We start from the raw sequence: 19,809 nt of genomic DNA, 5'->3' as shown, positions 1-19,809 counted from the left end.
CCTTCAGAGACATGTACCACTGCAACCGGTAGGCTGTTAGTCAACAGTCAAATAAATTTTATCTCTGAGAGGCAGACTTTAGAACATGGCAACCGAATTAACTTAAAATGGATTATTTTACAGAGAATGGTAATTAAAATCCTACAACCATAAAATATACTAGGGAAAGGTTAGGCTAACGACACTGGAAAAAATGCTGGAGACCTATGAAGGGTAAATGCACATGGAAGTAACAGAAACCCTAAAGCAGGAGACAGAAACCAGACAGAACTGTCTTCAAAATTTTGCATTTCTAAGGGGAGTTTTTGCATTACCAGAGCCTAATTTTGTTTTGGGGTTTTCTAGAAAGAGAAGCCTTAGCATATTTGGGGCAGAAAGTTGCTATATCAATATGCTGAAGGACTCACTGATGTTGGTCAGATCACACAGCATTTTAATCCACATGTTGTTCTACTGAAAAATGGAGTTAATCTCAGAACATATTACTCAGTATGGCTAAGGATGTCAGTTTCTGGTCTGAAATTATTTTGACTCTCTGATTTTACACGGTGAGGAAAAAAATACACCAGAAAGAGAACACTGAGATATACATAGTTAACTACCTTAGATGAAAAAAGCTGTTCCCCAAGCTCAGTATTTGTCTCTGGCTATTTATGAATTATTTCAAACCATCTAGTACTGTGAGAAGCACATGCAACTTCCAAAATACACACTATAAATTTTTGGATAAAGTCAAAAGCAAGTGGCTTGAGAACAGCATATAAAGGCATCTGAAAATAGTGGAGGTTTCTAGCCCTATGATTCTGTATTATAGCACTCACAGGTAGTAAATACTTTATTTAAAGCCACATTATGCCTTCATTAAAAGTCCCCATGGTGAGCTGTCCAAAACTCTTCTGAAATGGTTATTTGGGCTTATATTTCCAATCATTGTCTAAAGATAAAGATCATTTATTTTGAAAGTCTGAGCAACTCTATTCAAGTGTTTGAATAAAAAGTTCACAAAACCTTATTTTAATAATAAATATTACTTTTTCATCATTAGATGACTGAAAACAACTTAATTTTAAATGATGAAACATTGGCGTCTTGGAAGCACTCCTTGACAAGTTTAAAAAGAGAGAAAAAAATGAAGAGAAATGATCCGCATCTGTTGGACTGTGCATATGTAATATCCAGCCATGGAAAGAAAAAAAAAAAAGGAAATAATAATAATAATAATAAACAATTAAAAAATAAATCAATTTATGATTTGCCAGAAGTTTGCTATCCATCTTATTGAATGTAGATCTGGTTATGTGAATCCTTGTGTTTTTGACCTTCCAGCTTCTTTGCTCCTAACTGTGTCCATAAATGAAGCCAAATGCTATGAAAGTTCCAGTTTGCACTTAAAAACAAACAAACAAACAAACAAAAAAACAGTCAACTGTCTATTTAATACTACCAACTGCTGTGAGAGTGCTGTATAGCCTTAACCTTCCCTGACTCCAGTTCAAGATCTGAATGCTGATGGGAAGGACTGTTGCAATAGAAAGCCAAACTACAGCTTTTGGCTGCTCTTCCATACTTGTGACCTAAGCACCACCTACGTTCACTTCTTCAGGAACACAATGACTGATGGTCATCAGAGGGAGATTCATGCAAAAGAAAAAAACCTTCACAGGAGCTGAGTATGATCTGTTGATCCCCCTCCCACAGAACAATGATCACAGCCCTTAGTCTCTTCAGAATTTTTCTTCAGCTTAGCTTCCCTCCTGTTTGTTGTAAGATACGTAAGTTACTCTCTCTCAAACACATACAAACATGAATATATTAGATATATACAAACTAAAAGCTTCAGCAAGTCCTACAGACCAGTCAAACAATCTTTTTTTTTGTGGTTCAGGAAGGAAGGGAGAGTCATTTTTATTGTTTAATTGTTGGGAAGCGTGCAGGCCCAGCAATGAAGGCAGCCATTAATCACGCAGTGATTTGTCTGTATGTGCACGACAGAGGCACAGTATAAATATTCGGAGTTGCATGTATGGCTAAGAGATGGCTGATTTAAAAGGCTACAACTTACAATGGATTTATGCTTCCACAGCTGAGACGCTATGTGTAAAATGCCCACTCTGCTGACACTTAATGAAAACCAGCAGACACCCTCTGTAGTATGGAGATGTCTGATGAGCTACTGCCACAGAGACTGTCTGTAACTGCACTTCTCAGTGCTTTAACAGCAGCCCAGGGCTTCAAAATCTCGCCTTGGAAAGTGCTGGGCAGCTCTCGCTGCCCTGAATCACCCTCTTCCAGGACTAATGTCTTAACAGAAGAAAGATGTGAGTGTAATATTAGAGAGTAAATACTTCCCTGTCACACACATGTTGTGTACATATGTACATTAGAATTCAGTCTTCATCTGCTCAGCGTCTACCCAAATACACACTGGGTGATATGATGAAACACAAGAACAAGATTGATGTTCTTGTATTGGACTTCATGTTTACACTCTTGACTTTACACGGCTAATTTTAATGACACTTCACTAAGTTCTCCTTTTAGATACAAAAACAAACAAACAAACAAAAGCAACAAAAGCTTTAAAAATCCTATTCCTTTATTCAGTTTTCTGCTAACCTGCATCTTTTAGAAACTTTCATTGCATATTTTCTAGTGACAAAGCATATGAAACTAATGAATTCTAACAGCACTTTAATGATGCAGCAAGCCTGTACAGCTAGAAACATTTGCCAAAAGCTGTGGGAATTAAAAAAAAAGAAGTTGTGCAAACCAAGATCTCAAATATCAGTAGCTTTGTATGTTTAAAGTGAAACAAAGTATATGCACCTCACACCATCCTAATCTTTACTGAAATGCAGTGTTCCGGGTTACATTTCTTTGATAATTTACACAGTATTTAGTAATTTGTCAAAGGGCTACATTTTGAGTGTTTTTATGCAGCATTTTTCTTTTCCTTTCCCAATGTTGCTCCTTAAAACTAATTATGAACTATGAGAACTAGAGCAGTAAAAGCTTCTAATCCTTGATCTAATGGGTAATTTCTTGGCGGCTGCCTTCAGTGTATCAATCAGGACTAACGCCAGCACTGTGACCTCTCGATACCCTTTAGCAGTGGTTTTCAGACTGTTGTTCATGGACTATTTCTAACGGGTCTGTGGAAGACAACTAAGAAATGGCAGTTTATGGTAAAGTGGCTGGAAGTCACTATACAGATCTGCAGTGTTGGATACTTTTTAAAGGTAAGCAAGTAAGATAACTGCTTCAAGGCTCCATTTTCATTCTTCTCCTGCACTAGGCAGACACTGAAGATCAGAACCATTTCAAGCAGTGATGCCTACCACACGTGCTGCAACTCTCCCTAACCTATGTCAAGAGCACTGGTGGGTGCAGGGCTCTTGCACTTGTCTCCAGTTTCCTCCTTGAAACAAAACTGAAGTGATCAATATCTTCACTCTAAGTGGGAAGAGGAGAGTGGGTCACTGATAATCTGTGACTTTTGGGTCATCACCATAACCCACCATTCCTGAAGCCAAAGAAAAAATACTATGGGCTGCTCAGCAAAAATGCTCTCTGCCTTTCTTCCATTAAAACAAAAATATCATGTATGTTATTCTTCAGTAAAAGAGGTATGAAAGATTCTAACAAACATAAAAGTTTTGTAGCTTTTTCCTTTATAATGAAAAAAAATGCTAAGGGAGACAAATACACTTGGCCTTAAATACCTTGGTGTATTCTTATGCATTCTACAACACAACTGCTTTCTGTAATTATTTATACAATTATTCTCATGTATCATCATGCAGCTACATGCTGCTGTGATAGGGAGGGGAGGCCTTTCATGATTTTGCCCAGCAGATCATTTCTGCAATCGCTTTGGGTCCAGCACAAAACAAGAAGATAGTAAATCTTAAATACATATTTTTAGTGAGGGAGGCTAAGCATGTTGTCTCTGTTGTCACTACTCTTCTTCTATGTCCTGGCTCCTTACACTAGTTTAGTCTCTCTTTCCCCCGATTCACCTCATGAAATTCATGATTCACTGGGAAAAAAAAAATTAAATACCACAAAGAAAACAGTAATTCTTTATGGACAAAAGCAGAACTAAACGCAGAAGTTATTTCAAGATTATAGAAATAATGTAATAAATGTTCAGTTGAAAAGGGTGTGCAATGCAAAAGCAAAGTCCTGAGAGAAATGGACAAAATGTAATAGCCCATAAAACAGAAAAAGATATTAAAATAACTTGCATAACAAAAGTACAAACCCCAGACTAGAACGAGCAGTGAAACTAATACACCACTCCTAAGAGTTGCAGGATCATACCAACTTGCAGTGCATTTGAAATTGTTCTCTGAGCTAACCTTCCTTCTTCTGGATTGAAGACAGAAGAGGACACACTAAATATCAGATATATTTCATTAAGCTAGTATGAAGCAGGGAAATAAAATCTTAGTAGCTTGTTGCATCTGGGTCCAGCTTGATTAACACTATCAATGCTCAGTGTGAGGCACATGTCACTAAAAAGTCTACAACCGATGCATTTGCGGACCCCTTGTACTACCCTCGGCCCTCTCAGACTCACAGAAGAGTTTCTGTTCTGTATTCCTGTGTTTCCTACAACTGTGTTTAACCCACTCTACTATTTAAACCCAAACTTAGTTAAAATAACAAAGCTGCATTATGAAAGCATGTTTTTGTTAAACAGATGTTCTTCCTCCCACACCTATTTCATTACAGGCCCTTCTCTCCTACCCTCCTCATCCTGATAGCAGTGTTTTTATAGCCAGCTCCCTTTGCTGATTTTAGCCAAGTTTCTAGGACACAATGTTTTAATTTAAACATAGTTCCAGTTCTACGATCTTATTTTGGATGTATTTGATCTTGATGCTCTATAACCCCCAAAGATGCTAATCTATTTCAAAACATTTTCTTAGCGTTTGTTTGTGCAAGAGCTTTCCCACTGCGTCCCCCTTCTCTGTGCAGGTAGTCTAAGACCACAGCAGCCCCATGACTCTGCCCCACTTTTGGCAGACTGCAGCCTATTATCATCGTGTGCAAGCTGCACCCTCCTATAAGCCTGCATTATTGGACACACGCCTGCTGTGTGGTGAGGAACTCTGGGACGAAATTGAACACCATAAAAATCAAAGGAGCAACACAAATTCACAGCACCAGCATGGAAAAGTACAGCTGGGGCTATAACCTGTGCAACAAAACTGAGGATCTTTAACAAACTCAGTTTGCATGACTCGTTTATACACCTACTCATCTGTAGCATTTTTCAGCATTGTGGATTGTACGACTCATCTCACTTAACTGACTTTCAAACATTTGGAGTTATTTCATTCTGAGCCACTCATCTAGATACTCTTTGTGGCCATGAAGACAGCTGACAGCACATACATCAGTCTCTGGAGGTATGTGCTTCTTTACATGTTTTAGACAGAGAGCCCTAGTGACTACACTGCTGTGGGCAAGTCAGCACCACAGGTTAAAGTCCAGGAGGTGGATTACATCCTGAGACCCCTCTTCAGTCTTACTTTTCTGACAACTGCCAATTCTGTACAAATTTTTAATCTCTTTCTTTTTCTCTCTATCCGTGCAAATTAATTACACTTTCCTGGTAAACATTTTCATCCACACTCTGCAGAAACCATTCTTATAACTCTGTGCAGCAGCTTGAACCTGATAATAAAAGGGTGCAAGTCCAGCTTCAGCAGCGGCCCACCAGGGACAATGATACGCCTGATGGCTCATTCCCTGAGAACAGCGTAATGCAAGTGAGAATAAGAATGAGCAAACTAAAAAGCACTAATAGAAGGTTCTGTTACAGCTTTTTACTGTCTCTAATTGAATAGAAAGCCCTATATGTTAATTTGAACTCTCGGTTTCTCCATACTTTTTACTCTTAATTATGTCCAAGCCATAGCAGCACTGTAAAACTAATCATGGAGGGTGGATCAGAGCACAGTCAGCGTTCAGTGAAAATCATTCCATGATCTCCTTGCCCCTAAAGGGATTTTCCGTCTCATAAAACACAGATTGCTAAATATCTGAAATAGAAAAATAAATGTTACAAGCCCTACGTATAACAAAATTTCAACAAAATAATTGTAGCCTCAGCAATCAATCCCAGTGCAAAGGGTCCACAAAAGCCAGTGAAGTCAAAGCCCTGCATTAGATTAGTGCTGGTGAAGGGAGTGGTTTCCTGCGCTCTGAAGCAGCCTGCCATCCCTACCGCAGCACAGACTGCCTCAAACTGGAGTAATCTTTCAGGGATGAAGCATGTATGCATTTTTACTAAAAAAGCTACATTCTTTTCTGCCTGCTGATGGCTGCTTTCCTCTTTTTCCGTGTCAAGGTCTGGCTCTGGAGAACGTTTCACCAGCGGGATAAAGGTGGCTTCAAGCAACCACATCAGCAACGTAATTTGTAAAATTCCCACTTGGGATCTGCAATAAAATGGCTATCAAAAGCAGTCTGGAATGTCAAGCACGTATTCTTTCCTCTTTTATTGTCCTGTTCTCTTTCTATTTTACTCTGCTGCTCTGAATTTCCTTTCCTCATTTCAAGTGTTTATGGAATGTACATTTACTCTCTTAGAAAGAGTGCTGACAAAACAGGCACACTGATGGGGAACGTGGCATGACCAAAAAAATATCACATCACATAGTTTCTCTGCATTTTGCCTTGCACGATATTTCTAGAACCATTCTTCTTGCTGATCACCTTTCATCTTCCTGAAGAACCTCAAAGCCTGCATTGACTTGAGAGTAAAATCTCCCCATGAATGAAAATGCCTAGCATAAATGCACTGCTGCAGAATCTAATTTTTTTGATCAAATCTTTTTACAAAATTACTTCAGAAAAATCATCAACAGATGGCAAAAGTAGTCCATTCTTTTGCCTCTTTGAAAAGATAAATTGTAGACGATCAGCCAAACTCAGTTCTGATACACATACAACACATACTTGTCTCCTGACTTCAACTGGGATTATGTGGTGTGTAAATTTGTGTACAGCTGGCTCAGGGCATCTTAGGTGGTTGTCTTATCTACTAGGAGAGAATGGTACTAGATGCCTAGAATATTTTTGGAGTAGGAAAGTGATATACCATGTTCCGAGTGAGCAAGCATTACAGACACCTAACATGAAAATTTAATTTTAATAAGCCTGCCTCTGAATGAGAAACCAGATACAACAATTGGCCTAACTGGCTCCCACTATGTAAGCAGTAACCCATTCATTCATCTTGTTAGAAATATATGCAACATACCAGAAACTCCTGCTGGTGTCTTTATGAATTTTCCATTAAAATGAGCAATCACTGCTTCACATTTTTCTGTTGATTCCATCCTAAGAAAAAAAAAAAGAAGAATAATTTACATAAATTAAATACTCATCCAGATTCCCACATTTCTGCCTTTGTAAGTATACTTCTTTCTTTTTCTTGCTTCACTTTTGTGGCTTGTTTTCCTGCATGAGAGCAATGATGTTCTCTGAGAATACACAGATTCAGAAAGGTAAAACTGAACTCAGTTAACTTTTTATGCGGTATAATGCCAAAGTTAATGCCAAACTTCAAATATAATACTCTTATTTATTTAGAGATTACATAAAACATGGATAACTGTAGTACTTTTGCTGTCTTGAGGAAAGGAGATCAATACACATTCATAACTGAATTCTAAGTGTCCATGATGAATACAACAAATGTTAATGCCATTATTGATAGAGGATACTGAAGTGTCTGTACAGTTTAAGAGAACAAAACTGAAATAAAAACATGCCTGACTGCATGTACCAAACTGCCTTTGCAGCTTTTAGTTTATATGCATCATTACAACTAAATGACGTACCTGTCCCTAAATTAATCATCGTTACCGTCCAAACAGGACCAATAACATAACAGCTGTGGCTGCTACTAAGAATTTATCCAGCATCCTGAACAGGTTAGTGCACTTCTGTTGTCAAAACTAGCCTTAATGGCCTGGGTGGACTACTGGTGAGGTACTGCTAGACCGGGAGTGGCTCCACAGGCTGCAGCTACATCCTTGCATTGCAATGTAGATGTGTCGGTCCTAACTACCAGCTTGGACTAAATTGGAACAGATGACTGAGACGTGCAAGGAAAACAAAACATATTTTAATAGAAGAATATATTTTGCAGCTGTCTGCAAGATGACGTTTGGGTGTTTAACAGGGATTTTCTTTTCATTTGCTCACTGAGTTCTGTAATGCAGATCCACAAATTATGCCCAATGACCTCAGCAGCAAAGAAGCAGTGCTAGAAGTTAGTAAGTCCTAGCACTTTTGAATTCTGATTGCCTTTCTGCATGTACCCATGAAATGTAGTCACAGACAACAACTAAAATCATCAAAATGCCAGACTAAACAAAAAGTTTTCTTTATGGCTTCAAAACCACCTTCTAGACAATTTACAGAAGTTCTGAATTGTTGGATCTGAATCAAAGAAATCTATTTTTTTTTCTCATATGAAACGAACAATATAACTTAGTTTCAAAGTCAAGCCTGGACTTGATAAAATATATTATCCTTTATTAACTTATTAAAATGCTCCCAAAGGCAAGAAATGAAAATCTTTATTTAATGTCTACATGTTTCTCTATGCAATTTTAATATTTATGTAATAATGTTCCAATATCTACCTTGCAGAAAGGACGAAATTTTGAGTAGGTATCACACTAACAACTTATTCTGTAAATTATGTATAATGTATGTAGGTGTGTATCTATAAATAAATAAATATATATAAAACATTAATGCATTTGTATATATAAAACATACAATGCATAATAAAGAACCTACTGATAAAAAACTAATCTTTCCTAACATTTTCAGTACAGGTAACATTTTGGATACAAACAAGTCTTTTGGACTTCTACATAAAATTTTAAAAATCTTCTGACCATATTAGAATAAAAGCATTCCTGAAATACCACTGTGGATTCAAGGTAGAGTTAATAGGAAAGTTTAGAGAGAAAAGACTGTATAAATTCATATAACCTGCTGGAATGTTACTGGATTCTGCCCTTGGATTCATAATACCAAGAAGTGAATGCTGTATTTAGCAAGTACCACTATTTTCAAAATTAGTAAATACAACTTTTGGATACATACTTTGTACATCATCCAAAATCATGTATGCATGTTTTACATATGGTTGTACTGAGTTCATATTCAAACACATGCATATGCTTATATGAAAAATTGCCAAATTAAATGTACACAAGAAGTATTAGAAACACTTACTGATTTATTTCAAGGGGACAGGAAAAAAATAGGTAGGAACCACTATTAAATAAAGGAGTATCATCCTACTCCTTGTAATTTTATTCTTTTGTTGTTTCTTCTTTAAAATGGACACTTTTCCAAGCAAATACATCATTTTGAGGGGGGGGAAGGGGAATCACAGTCTCGTGAATTACCTATAGCCAACTCGCAGGGATACCATTCCCTAAAAATTTTGGTTTCGTCAGGAGATATAATTTCTCCAGTCCCTTTCTGTGCACTAATTATAGACTTTGCTATTTGTTCAAATAAAGAGCTATTGTAATATTCGCTAAACTTCTGAATTATTGGAATTTGACCATTGACTGAAATTTCACAACATATTTTTGAGAATCCCAGTTCTTTGCTCAAAGCATGCTCCTATTTTTGATAATGTAAAAATCCAATCTAAACACTCTAAATATAATTGCCATACTGGGTTTAAGTATGACTTAATCAGAGATGTAAAAATACCAGAAAGATACAGAGAAGGCTTCAATGAAAAGACCTTGGAAGAAATTACCTTTTAACCACATAAAAGGTAGACACACATGAACAGAACATTTGGGAGGTATCTACTCATTTATTGAAAATCTATTCTTGTTGATTTAGGAGGCATAATTGACTGAGCTGCCAAACATTTTAAGGTGAGATTTACAGTAAATGAATATTTTGTTTCCCAAATGACAACTTTAATGGGCCAGAAAATTCAAAGGACAGAAAGGACAGAAAATTCAAAATTCAAAGAGTGATGACAAGTGGATTTTCTCAGAGGAAGTAATGAAGAAGAAATTGGGGGGGGAGAGGGGGGGAGAGAGGGCTGTCCTTCCTTATGGTCTCTGTCTGGAATTCAGGCCTCAAAAGCCAGAAATGTCACAGCAGAAGTTTCTGTGAAGCCCTGCATAACCCCTGCGTCAGGGACAGAGGAGAAAGGAGAAGTACAAGGAAGATAAGGAAGTGGTAGAGTGAACTCTTATTCTAGATAGTTGTCCAGTAAGAACAACAGATGCAGATTTAACCATATAAGCAAGATGAGACACAGCCATATTTGCTTAAGCATAGGATAAATTAACAAAGACCGGCTCATATATCTCTCTAGATATCCTTTTTCTTTAAAAGTATGATCATTTTTTACAACCTCTGCCATTTTCCTCCTATTCTGGTCTCTTCAATTAACAAAGGAAAAATGCATCCAGCATGGCTAAGGACACTGAAGTACCTGGCAAAGCCAACACCACGGCTTGTCCCACTCGAATCACGCAATATCCTTGTAGAAATAACCTGCCCAAACGGTTTAAGCATGTTTTCAAGCTCCTGCTCATCCATTGAAAGCGGCAAATTGGAAATGTATAAGTTAGTTGGATCCTGTTCTTGTTGCTGAAACAGAATTAAAAACAAGTGTTATTGTCCTAGCAATGGGCAAGACATTTTGAACACAAAAAACCATTACATGTAAATACTGCTACAGTTTTACTTCTCAGGTGACTTTTCCCTTGCATTAGCAATCTCCATCTTTGGTCACTGTACATAGCACTCCTAAGGGAAGTTCCCCTTCTCCTGATATTATATACTGCTGGCAAGGACAGTTTTTAAAGTGGAGATAAAGGTGAATTATTGACCAGTTTATCATATGTATTACAACTTAATATTTCAGATTATTTTTTTGAAAGAAGCAGCAGCAAAAGCAACAAAAAGGAAGAAATGAAACGAAATACAACACTGGTGGAAAGAATTAAAAACAAAACAAAAAGCTAGATGTAAACTAAATCCAGAAAATATTAGAATAAGAAAATGAGAATAATATGGGGAAACAAGAAGATAATGAATTTTAAACTATGTACATTGACAAAGTATTATCATAAGAATTGGATGAGGTACACAAAAGTGAGTGGGACACTTGTTCTCTCCCACTGACAAACATTTCTGAGTTTTCATCATACTTTTGCATTATGCATTGAAACAATACAAAAGCGTTCCTTTTTTTTTTTTTTTTTTCCTAGAGACAGATAAAATAACAGAAGAGGACAACCAGTAGATGAGTGATCAGGGCTTGTATTAGATATAGAAGACAAATGTAGTCACATCTTTGCAATCCTGCTGACCTTACGGCTATCTACTTTTTGTGATCTATGTACATAGCAAGAAATTCCATCTTAATCAAAGAAACATTTCTGCTGAAATTGATCGTTTCCAGTTTGTCTATAGATTCTCCAGCTGTGGTTAAGGAGGCATCTCTTGCATCTCTCTCATGCTGCCGATTGCTGGCCATGCTCTGTGATGAAATAAATTCTTAATCTACACAGATCTATATGATTTGGCCCTTACAGTTGTGTAAAACCTTGATGATGTCATTGTGGCTTCCTGTATAGATGTGTGTGTTTGCAGCATGTAGAATACTCAGAACTTCTCTGGCATTAGGAATGGTGTGACATGAAAGAAATAAAATTTTATTGGCATAGGCCTCAGCATATTTTCATTCGGTGCAAGAGGGCTAACTTAACAGTACTGTTGGTAACTTATTGTATAATTAATTTATTTTCTATCCTGGATATCACCTCTCAGTTGGTACTGCTGTTTCCAAGGATAAAAAAGGGAAAGAGGGCTAAGTCTTGGGCACTTAAAGTACAGAAACGAGTCCTCACACTCCAAAAAATAATGAAAGTTAAAAATGGGGAAGCAAATTGTCGGCTTAAAGACCTACTCTATTTTGTTTCACTGCGTCTTGCACTCAGTTTTCTGTAAGTTTTTTGTTTTTAAGAAAATTTAGCATCAAAGGAGATACAAAAGGGAAATGTTCCCATTACACCCTTCTGATCTGCACACAATGCCACCGATACAACTCTTAATTTCTAGCCACACCGAAATCTCATGCAACTTACAAAACACAAACTTTTTCAAGTGCCTGAGCGTTATCCTATGCAGTCCCTTTACAGTCCATTACATATGGCATTAAATTAGCACACGTTTTTCCTTTTGTTATGTAATGGGAACAACACCCACCGCCAGTAATAGTGAATTGGTACAGTATAAGTTTGTCATTTAAATTATCTTTGAACACCTGACTTGTCTTCTGGATTAGAAAAATCAGCAGAAAGAGAAGATGAGAAAATAGATTCCCAGGGAACCCATAGTTCACATTAATATTCACTGCTGGGAGTATTCAACTGTGAGGGAAAAATCTGTGTTACAACAGCTACATTTTTGACATACATTTTAAATTTCCTCAGCTAGGAATGTGAGTTGAAGATAACTTTCAAGTTTTTAGAATTTGTTTGTTACTTAGATTGTGTTAGACAATTTGGGGTTATACCTTAAGATATGAAGGCTTACTTTCTTCTTTAATGAACACTATTAACAAGACTTTTCTACAGAAAGTTTTAGCCACAGGCATCACAAAATTGCACTTCTAGCTATAGCATAATTTCCTGAAACTCAGAATAGTATCTGAAAGGAAAAAATTGGATTTTTTAAACTTTTTATTATAAGCTGTAAAATATATTGCTCGCAAGTATCCTAAAACTTCTCTAAGTAACCTGAAACAGTATACAGGCTGGAAATCAGATCCTTTTAATATTTTCACCTAATTTGCTAATTCTTTTATTCTTATTATCAGAAAGTCTGAATTATATTATAAAATGTTCTCATTAAAAAGCCTAACAATCTTTGGAAGGATGAGAAAATAAATAGCAGATTTTGTTCACGCTAATAAAAATGCAATATACGTGCTAAAAAAGAAATCTCACATTCAGAAACAAATAACAGAGAAAGAAAATCACTTAACCGCAGAATGTCAGAGCAATGTTTTATATGGGTAACTGGGGAGATCACATTCCCCTTGTCCCAGGCTCCTTTTCCAGGCTGTGGGGTTACCACACTTTTGCATTATATGTGGTGTATTAAGGATAAGAGGTCATAAGCTTTCCTTGCCACAAAGGACATAAAGCCTACTGCAATTCACTGTACCACATGAAGATCTTCCTCCATACATGCTGGAAAGCTCAGTTCTTGTACCTGTCCACCTAACCAGAGAGCTTCATGCCATAAATAATGTCACAATGTTGTTAGAAGAAATGAAGGGAATGCTTAACTCTTTGAGAGTATTAGCAATGTCACCACTACCCCAAACTGTAAATCCCTTTGCAACTAAGGATGAGGGGAAAAAAAGGGGATGGGAGAGGTGTCAGGAAGTCTTTCTAAGGACAGAAATCAGTAGTGATGGAGAAATTTGGCTTGAGTCCCATGAAACAATCCTTATCTTGTATTAGTAACCAATAGGGTGTCTATCAGGTAAGTGCTGAAGGGGTGACTGGTAAGGACTTATTTCTACTTGCCTGACACTTTCTCTGTGTCAGTCTATTACAGCCTGAATACTCCAAGGGATTTAGTTATTTCTGCTTTTGGTCCTCCAGTGGGACATACTGACCACAGTGGAAAAATAGGGAGTTTGAAGATACTTCTAGGTAAGCCCATAGCTGGTTTAAAAGAAAAAGGGAAAAAAAAAAAAAAAAAAAAAAGCTAACATGGAAGACGAAAGGTGAAAAGGCAAAAAGAAGTTCAGTGGATAGGGCTGTCAGAATGAAATTCTGGGATACTAACTGGAATTTCATTCCTCTGTAATTCTCCCAGAACAAAATAGTTAAAATGCCAACAAACACATGCCAAAGTGCACTGAGGTTATAACTACATTGCAGATGCTTCGGCAGTACCCCAAACCCACAGCTGCCCAAGAGTGGAAGCCATTCAACCGTAGGATCAATCTAACAGGATAAAGTCATTTAACCCACTTCGTTTTGCAGGAAAAAAAAGACTGCCATCAGTAGTCAGAATAGCTGATTTACAAAACGAGGATAATACTGTTGGGGTAGATATAAAGGAAGACCAAACTCCTTTCTAGAGTATATCTGGAATTTTATGCAGTTTGGCAGTAGAATAATTACACCTATTAGCATGCAAAATACCCCCTCCCCCCATCTCGATTATTCGTGTCATCATGCAGCTTCTGTCTTCTCCACAACATTAAGTCTTAAAACAGCTATCTGGGTAAGTGTGAGGAGATTGTAAGAAGCAAGTCATTTCCTTTCCCTTAGAACACGCTGCATTTCCAAGCTGACTTCCAAATGGCATCCACAACCAGAACTCCACATCCATCTTTATCCTGTCTTACACAAAAGGCACTGTACAAACAGATGTTTGCATTTATATAAGGATTTGGCATGGAAAATGGTTAAACAGTTAAAAATTCAGGAAGTTTTGAGAGAGACAAACTTTTTAACTTGTCCCTCTGTCTCTCTCTGGCAAACAGCAGTTTAATACATTAAGTTCTGTGATTTCCTTCCTTACTGAAACCCGTCCCACCATAACACGGTTCACACAGTTATTACAGTTCTGTTTAAGACAGGAAAATTAACTCCTTTTATATAGAAGTTTCTAACCTTTGTTCTGCAATTCAGCAAAGAAGTGCAAGGGGCAAATATATCTGCAAACATAACCATCCTGCTCGAACATTGCCTATAGACCGTAATCATTCTAAGTGCTTTCAAAAGTAGATTTTTCTGTGGTTGAAATCCATGAAACCACATCATCTGCTTTCACCGTCGGAATTTCAAATCTCATGAAATTATTTGTACAATATTATGAGAATGATCAAAAAGAATTATTGAAGTCAGTGGAGAGGTTCCTACTTAGGGCAGCAAGCCACCATTAAAATATAAACCACTGAACCATTGGGATTTTTTTATTATTATTATTATTATTTTGATCTAAATGATTTAGGAAAATTGCTTGAGAGTCTTCATGTCTCATGTAGGGTCTCCTCAGTTAACACAACCTTCAGCAGGTTGTTGGGAGTTGGACTCGATGATCCTTGTGGGTCCCTTCCAACTCGGGCTATTCTATGATTCTAGGTCCTGAAAGACACTGAAAGCACACAGCACTTTGCAGATTATGAGCAACGTCAGGGAATTTGTGGGCTACCATAAGAATGCACATTACTGAGGAAACTAGGAAGTCTTATTTTAGCAATTCACGTCAGCAAGTTTCTGTTGGTCTTTTCTCAAACACCTTTAGTTGTGTGTCCAGAACTTCTCTAGCGGGGCACAATAAAACAAACTTGCAGAACAGTGCACCTTCAGTTCAATGCACTTCTTATTCCCAAACAGAGCTTACAACACTAACTTAATAAGCTGACTACAAGATAAAGTATTTCTCTGGAATAAGAGAACAGAAATGGTCAACCGCTAACATTCATTTCTGTAGAAAAGCGGTGATCAGGAGTCCTACATAACGTGAAAGGTTCTACCATCATCTGAAAGAAATTAACAAAAACCTCCCTGTGCGTGTGGAACTGTTCCTAAATTGCAAGCAAGAAACTTGGCAAAATGATAAGACATCTGTTTTCTCTTGCTCTATGTAAGGTCACAGTTAACAGATAGCCATTCAGAGACATGTGACTAGTCACTGCTCACAGCATGGAAGATCCTCTGGCTGATAGGGAAGGGATTAAATGCTTGTCTGCCTACATATAGAAACTACTTTAAATTTTACAGTTGGCCTGTGTCTCACCAAAATATGTCTGTTTTAGCCACAGTTTTAATAGTGTCTGACCACAGACTGTTAACAACACAATTCAGTGGAAAAATCACTACCATAATCTTCACTTGTTATCCAGAATTCCACAAACACTGTATATGATTAATAAGCTAAGTATTTTAATTCGTTTTCACAAGCACATCTGTATTATAAATCAAAACTGTCTGAAAAGTAATGTTTAACTATAAGCACTGTGTTCGAGTTTGCAATCAATCACTGCAGCCATATATTCCTTTTTATTCCTTGCGCCCTCTTCTCCAAGGGCACTGACTTGCACCCTGACAGTGCTGGATATCGCTCATGGATGCCATCGTTTTCAGCAGAAAGCTGAATAAGCCCACCAAAGCTTCTAACAGGGCACTCGACCCTGGGCTGAACAATGCACAGCACTACTTCAAAACTGAGCTAAGACTTTTGTGGGCTGAAGCTGTGTACTCAAGGGAAGCAGCTGTTAACTGGCTTATTTAATGCAAATGCAATTCCTGAAGTGATGGTCATTTAGGCCTCAGGTAAGCAAAATTTGGCTTACTTTCAATTTATTGTAAAATGACTTGTAAGAACATGGTTCTGCAGTACTGCCCACTATATTTAAAACAACTACCCTTTATTTTTTAATTATAGCTAATTGAAATTTAAGTACCCAAATGGAAGGAAGCTGATTACACTTACTTAAGACAGCCTATTACCATAGGACTTAATACTATTGCCTACAAAAGGCACTACAAACTAAGTAAAAAGAAAACTCCTCTTATATGAGAGTTTCTAAAAACTGCTGTAGAAATCTGCTCCTGTTTGACTATCATCTGTTCTTTGGCATTCAGAAACCCAGATGCAGAATAAAAACTACTGCAATATGCCTACCTTCTCTAGTTAGATTAAGTGCACATGCTACCATGGTAACCTAAACTTATTTTCTTACTTTACTCTGTAGGAATGAAAACTGATTTAATTCTCCAGAAGGTTGCCACAGTGAAGACAAGTACAAAAAGCAATACATTATTAAAAGTCATAAAAGTTAGCTGTTTCTCATTCTTGTAACTCAAAACCGTGTTCTTCATCAGCGACGTGAAAGAAGACTACCCTTAATGCATTGTTTTTAATAGTACTGGAACAGCCTTGACTTCTGTTGTAAAGACACAGACAAGTGGCTAAGCAGACCTTTTCCTCCCCAAAAACATACCTGCTGTGCAATTCACACTCTAGTGTTAAAGTTCATCTTTTCCAAACATGTTTTGAAAAAAAAAGTCATCTACAGTAAGTTTAGAATATAAAAATTGCACTTAACTGGAAAGATACAGCTACCAACCCGTGGAGGGTGCTCCACTGTTCTGCCTTTCTAACCATTTGCAAAGAATATAAAGATGACAAGTTTATTCCTCTCTGGGTTCTGGTGCATCAACACGATCTCAAAGGGCTAACATTTATAAGAAATTAAAAAACACCCTCACATTTAAGACACAGTTTGGTGTTGCTTTGAGGGTCAAGAGACTGCTCCAGAAAATGGAAACAGTTACCTCGTGACTGCTGAACAGTCAGAGTATGCTTTAAAACTTATTTTGCATTGTTATCATGGGCATCCTTCTGACACAAGTCTGAAGGCGGTCCTAATGTTTTGCACACGCCTGAAATACAGGAAAACATTCAGTGGTTTGTTAATGCAAGATCAAATGCAATACGCATGAGTATACTTTCTTGCTTCAGTGCTTCTCTAAGTATGTGAAGATTTTAAGGAAGTGAAGACTTTAGGGAAGAAAATATAAAATTATGAATCTGAAGCGCTAAATCCTAAAAATATGTGACTGTGGGGAAATCTTTCAATGGATAAACAATGAGTCTTCCCCAAAAAATGCACATTAGTAGATGGAACAACATTCCTTGGCTCAAATTAACAAATTTCATTGGCCGCAGAAATCCTCCAAGCCCATGGACTACTTTCATGGGTTCTGTTGTAAGTTCACATTTACCAAAAATAAGTTTGTGTTTCTGTAGGGAAAAAAAAAAATAATAGGAAAACACAAACTAGAAAAGACTGAATATCACTCAAGAGCTTGGCTTTATCCAGGCAGCAAGCACAATCATACTTCTCATGGCTTAAGTTTGCTAGACAGAAAGATGACAAGAATTATGTTTTGTTTGGTGTGTGTGGTTTTCTTTATAAACCTTTCTTATGCAGTAGTTCATTTTTACCTTGTATATTTACATACTGGTTTACATCAGGAAGAATAAGAATTGATTCCAATTTTCCTGTTAAAAGGGTCACTTGTGCAACCCTCTGAAACAGTTACTTCTGGAGCGAGCATCAAGCTAAACACAGTTCAATACCATTCAGTGAGAGAAAATCTGGTAACACTGACTTCAAATGCCTGATGTTAAGTTCAAGGTCAAAAACTTACGAGGATTTGGGATACTCCTATCTCCATAACTTTCAGACCTTGCTGTCTGATTCTCATTTTTTTTAAAGTCTTCATTCAAAATGCCAATGTACAGTAGATTTTCTGCATGCACCTACCTTCCTATACAAAGCCATTTGCTATCTGCTCTGAACAGCACTGACTTCTACGCTTATCTCACTACTTTTACTTTTGGGTTGGCGTGGGAAGAGGAGAGAGAAATTTCTCAGATAATAAAAATTCACCCTGATAGCAATCATAACTTTTTTAACACAGATCGGTAGTGCTTATGATATTGTCTGTATTGTTCATACAGAAACATCTATTTGGGGGTGGTTTATTTAATTTAGGAAAAAATGTAAGGTACAATTAAATCTTAATTGACTAAACCTTACAAAAGTAACATTTCAGGTATATCCTAGGTTATGTGTTGTCATAGTCTCCCCTCCCAAAATTAAAAAGACCTGGAATTCAGTCAAATGTTTCTAAGCATCCCCACTAGTTTTCAAAACAGGATTTCTTATTTTAATGGTCTTATTTTAAAATACCATTTCTACAAAATTCTTTTAAGCAGTATTATATTCCTTTTGAGTCCACATGCGCCCAAACTCCACATCCCCTGAAAGCTATAGTATTCAAACAACTATAAAGACATTTAAAAAGAAATCTTTTTCCTTTGTCATTCCTTAGTAACAGGGGACTGCTGAACAAATCTTAGATCCCATTTTTCATAAGTTCATGAAAGTAGAGAGGTACTCAGCAGCCCAGCTTTAATAAAAGATCAAAACTAACTATGAAAATGGTAAGAGCTGTTCAATACTACTCCTAATCTTCTCTCAGAATGCATAGATATGCAAAGTCTGAATTGTTGAACTTATTGGTTTATTATTGAAGTGTTCCTCGAGGAGCAAGGACAATAAACTAATAAAAGAAATTTGAAGAAGAATAAAAATGAACCAAAATAAAAACTAGACTCTCAGCCAGTTACTAACTAGCTTAGAAATAACTATACTCTTGCAAGACATGCATCTGCTCTTTCTGTACATCACCTCTAGCGTAAAGAGGTGAGCTGTTGGTTTTGAACTGTGTCCTGAAACAAACTGACTGCCATCGCAGCTCACGTCATCTCCTCATCCCCTTCCACAGCCACTGGCACACACTGGAAAAGAAAACTGAATGCTGGAAATACACCAATGGAAATGAGGAAAGGGGATATTACCCATCACCCCCACTTTAGTTTTCAGTCAAAAAGCTACTCCCATCCCCCTGGCAGTGCAGTAACCATCTCAAAAGAATTATCTGACCAACAGGAACTGTTAGAGGCGTTTCCACTTCAGCTGTCACCAGAAGATGCTATTAACACAGAAAAAAAAAAAAAAAATTCTCAAGCTGCTTTGAGTCTAACTGTCTTAGTAAAGTTTTCCAAATCCAGATTTCTGAAAGAGCAGAATAATTGAAGACATAACGTTTCTTAAGCAATGGTCTAACACTTGGTTCCTTAATTGACACTATCATTGTGACATCTCCCAGGACGTGGCCA

The 19,809-nt window shown here is 37.2% G+C and overlaps 1 protein-coding gene across 5 annotated transcripts in view; it reads right to left on the bottom strand.

The window, feature by feature from the left end:
* The window catches only part of RBMS1 (RNA binding motif single stranded interacting protein 1), a 149,622-nt gene that overhangs the window by 14,917 nt on the left and 114,896 nt on the right, over nucleotides 1–19,809 (bottom strand). For all 5 annotated transcript variants that reach the window (XM_084289316.1, XM_084289318.1, XM_084289317.1 and 2 more), the window contains exons 5-6: nucleotides 10,511–10,668; nucleotides 7,277–7,356 (exon numbers count right to left, since the gene is read on the bottom strand). In XM_084289316.1, coding sequence (XP_084145442.1) covers nucleotides 7,277–7,356; nucleotides 10,511–10,668 — 238 coding nt within the window. The remainder of the gene's footprint in view (nucleotides 1–7,276; nucleotides 7,357–10,510; nucleotides 10,669–19,809) is intronic.

This window comes from Netta rufina, assembly GCF_964035555.1.
Source record: "Netta rufina genome assembly, chromosome: 6".
Taxonomy (NCBI): Eukaryota; Metazoa; Chordata; class Aves; order Anseriformes; family Anatidae; genus Netta; species Netta rufina.
The sequence above is the reverse complement of the archived record's forward strand: the minus strand, read 5'-3'. Positions and strand labels throughout refer to the sequence as shown.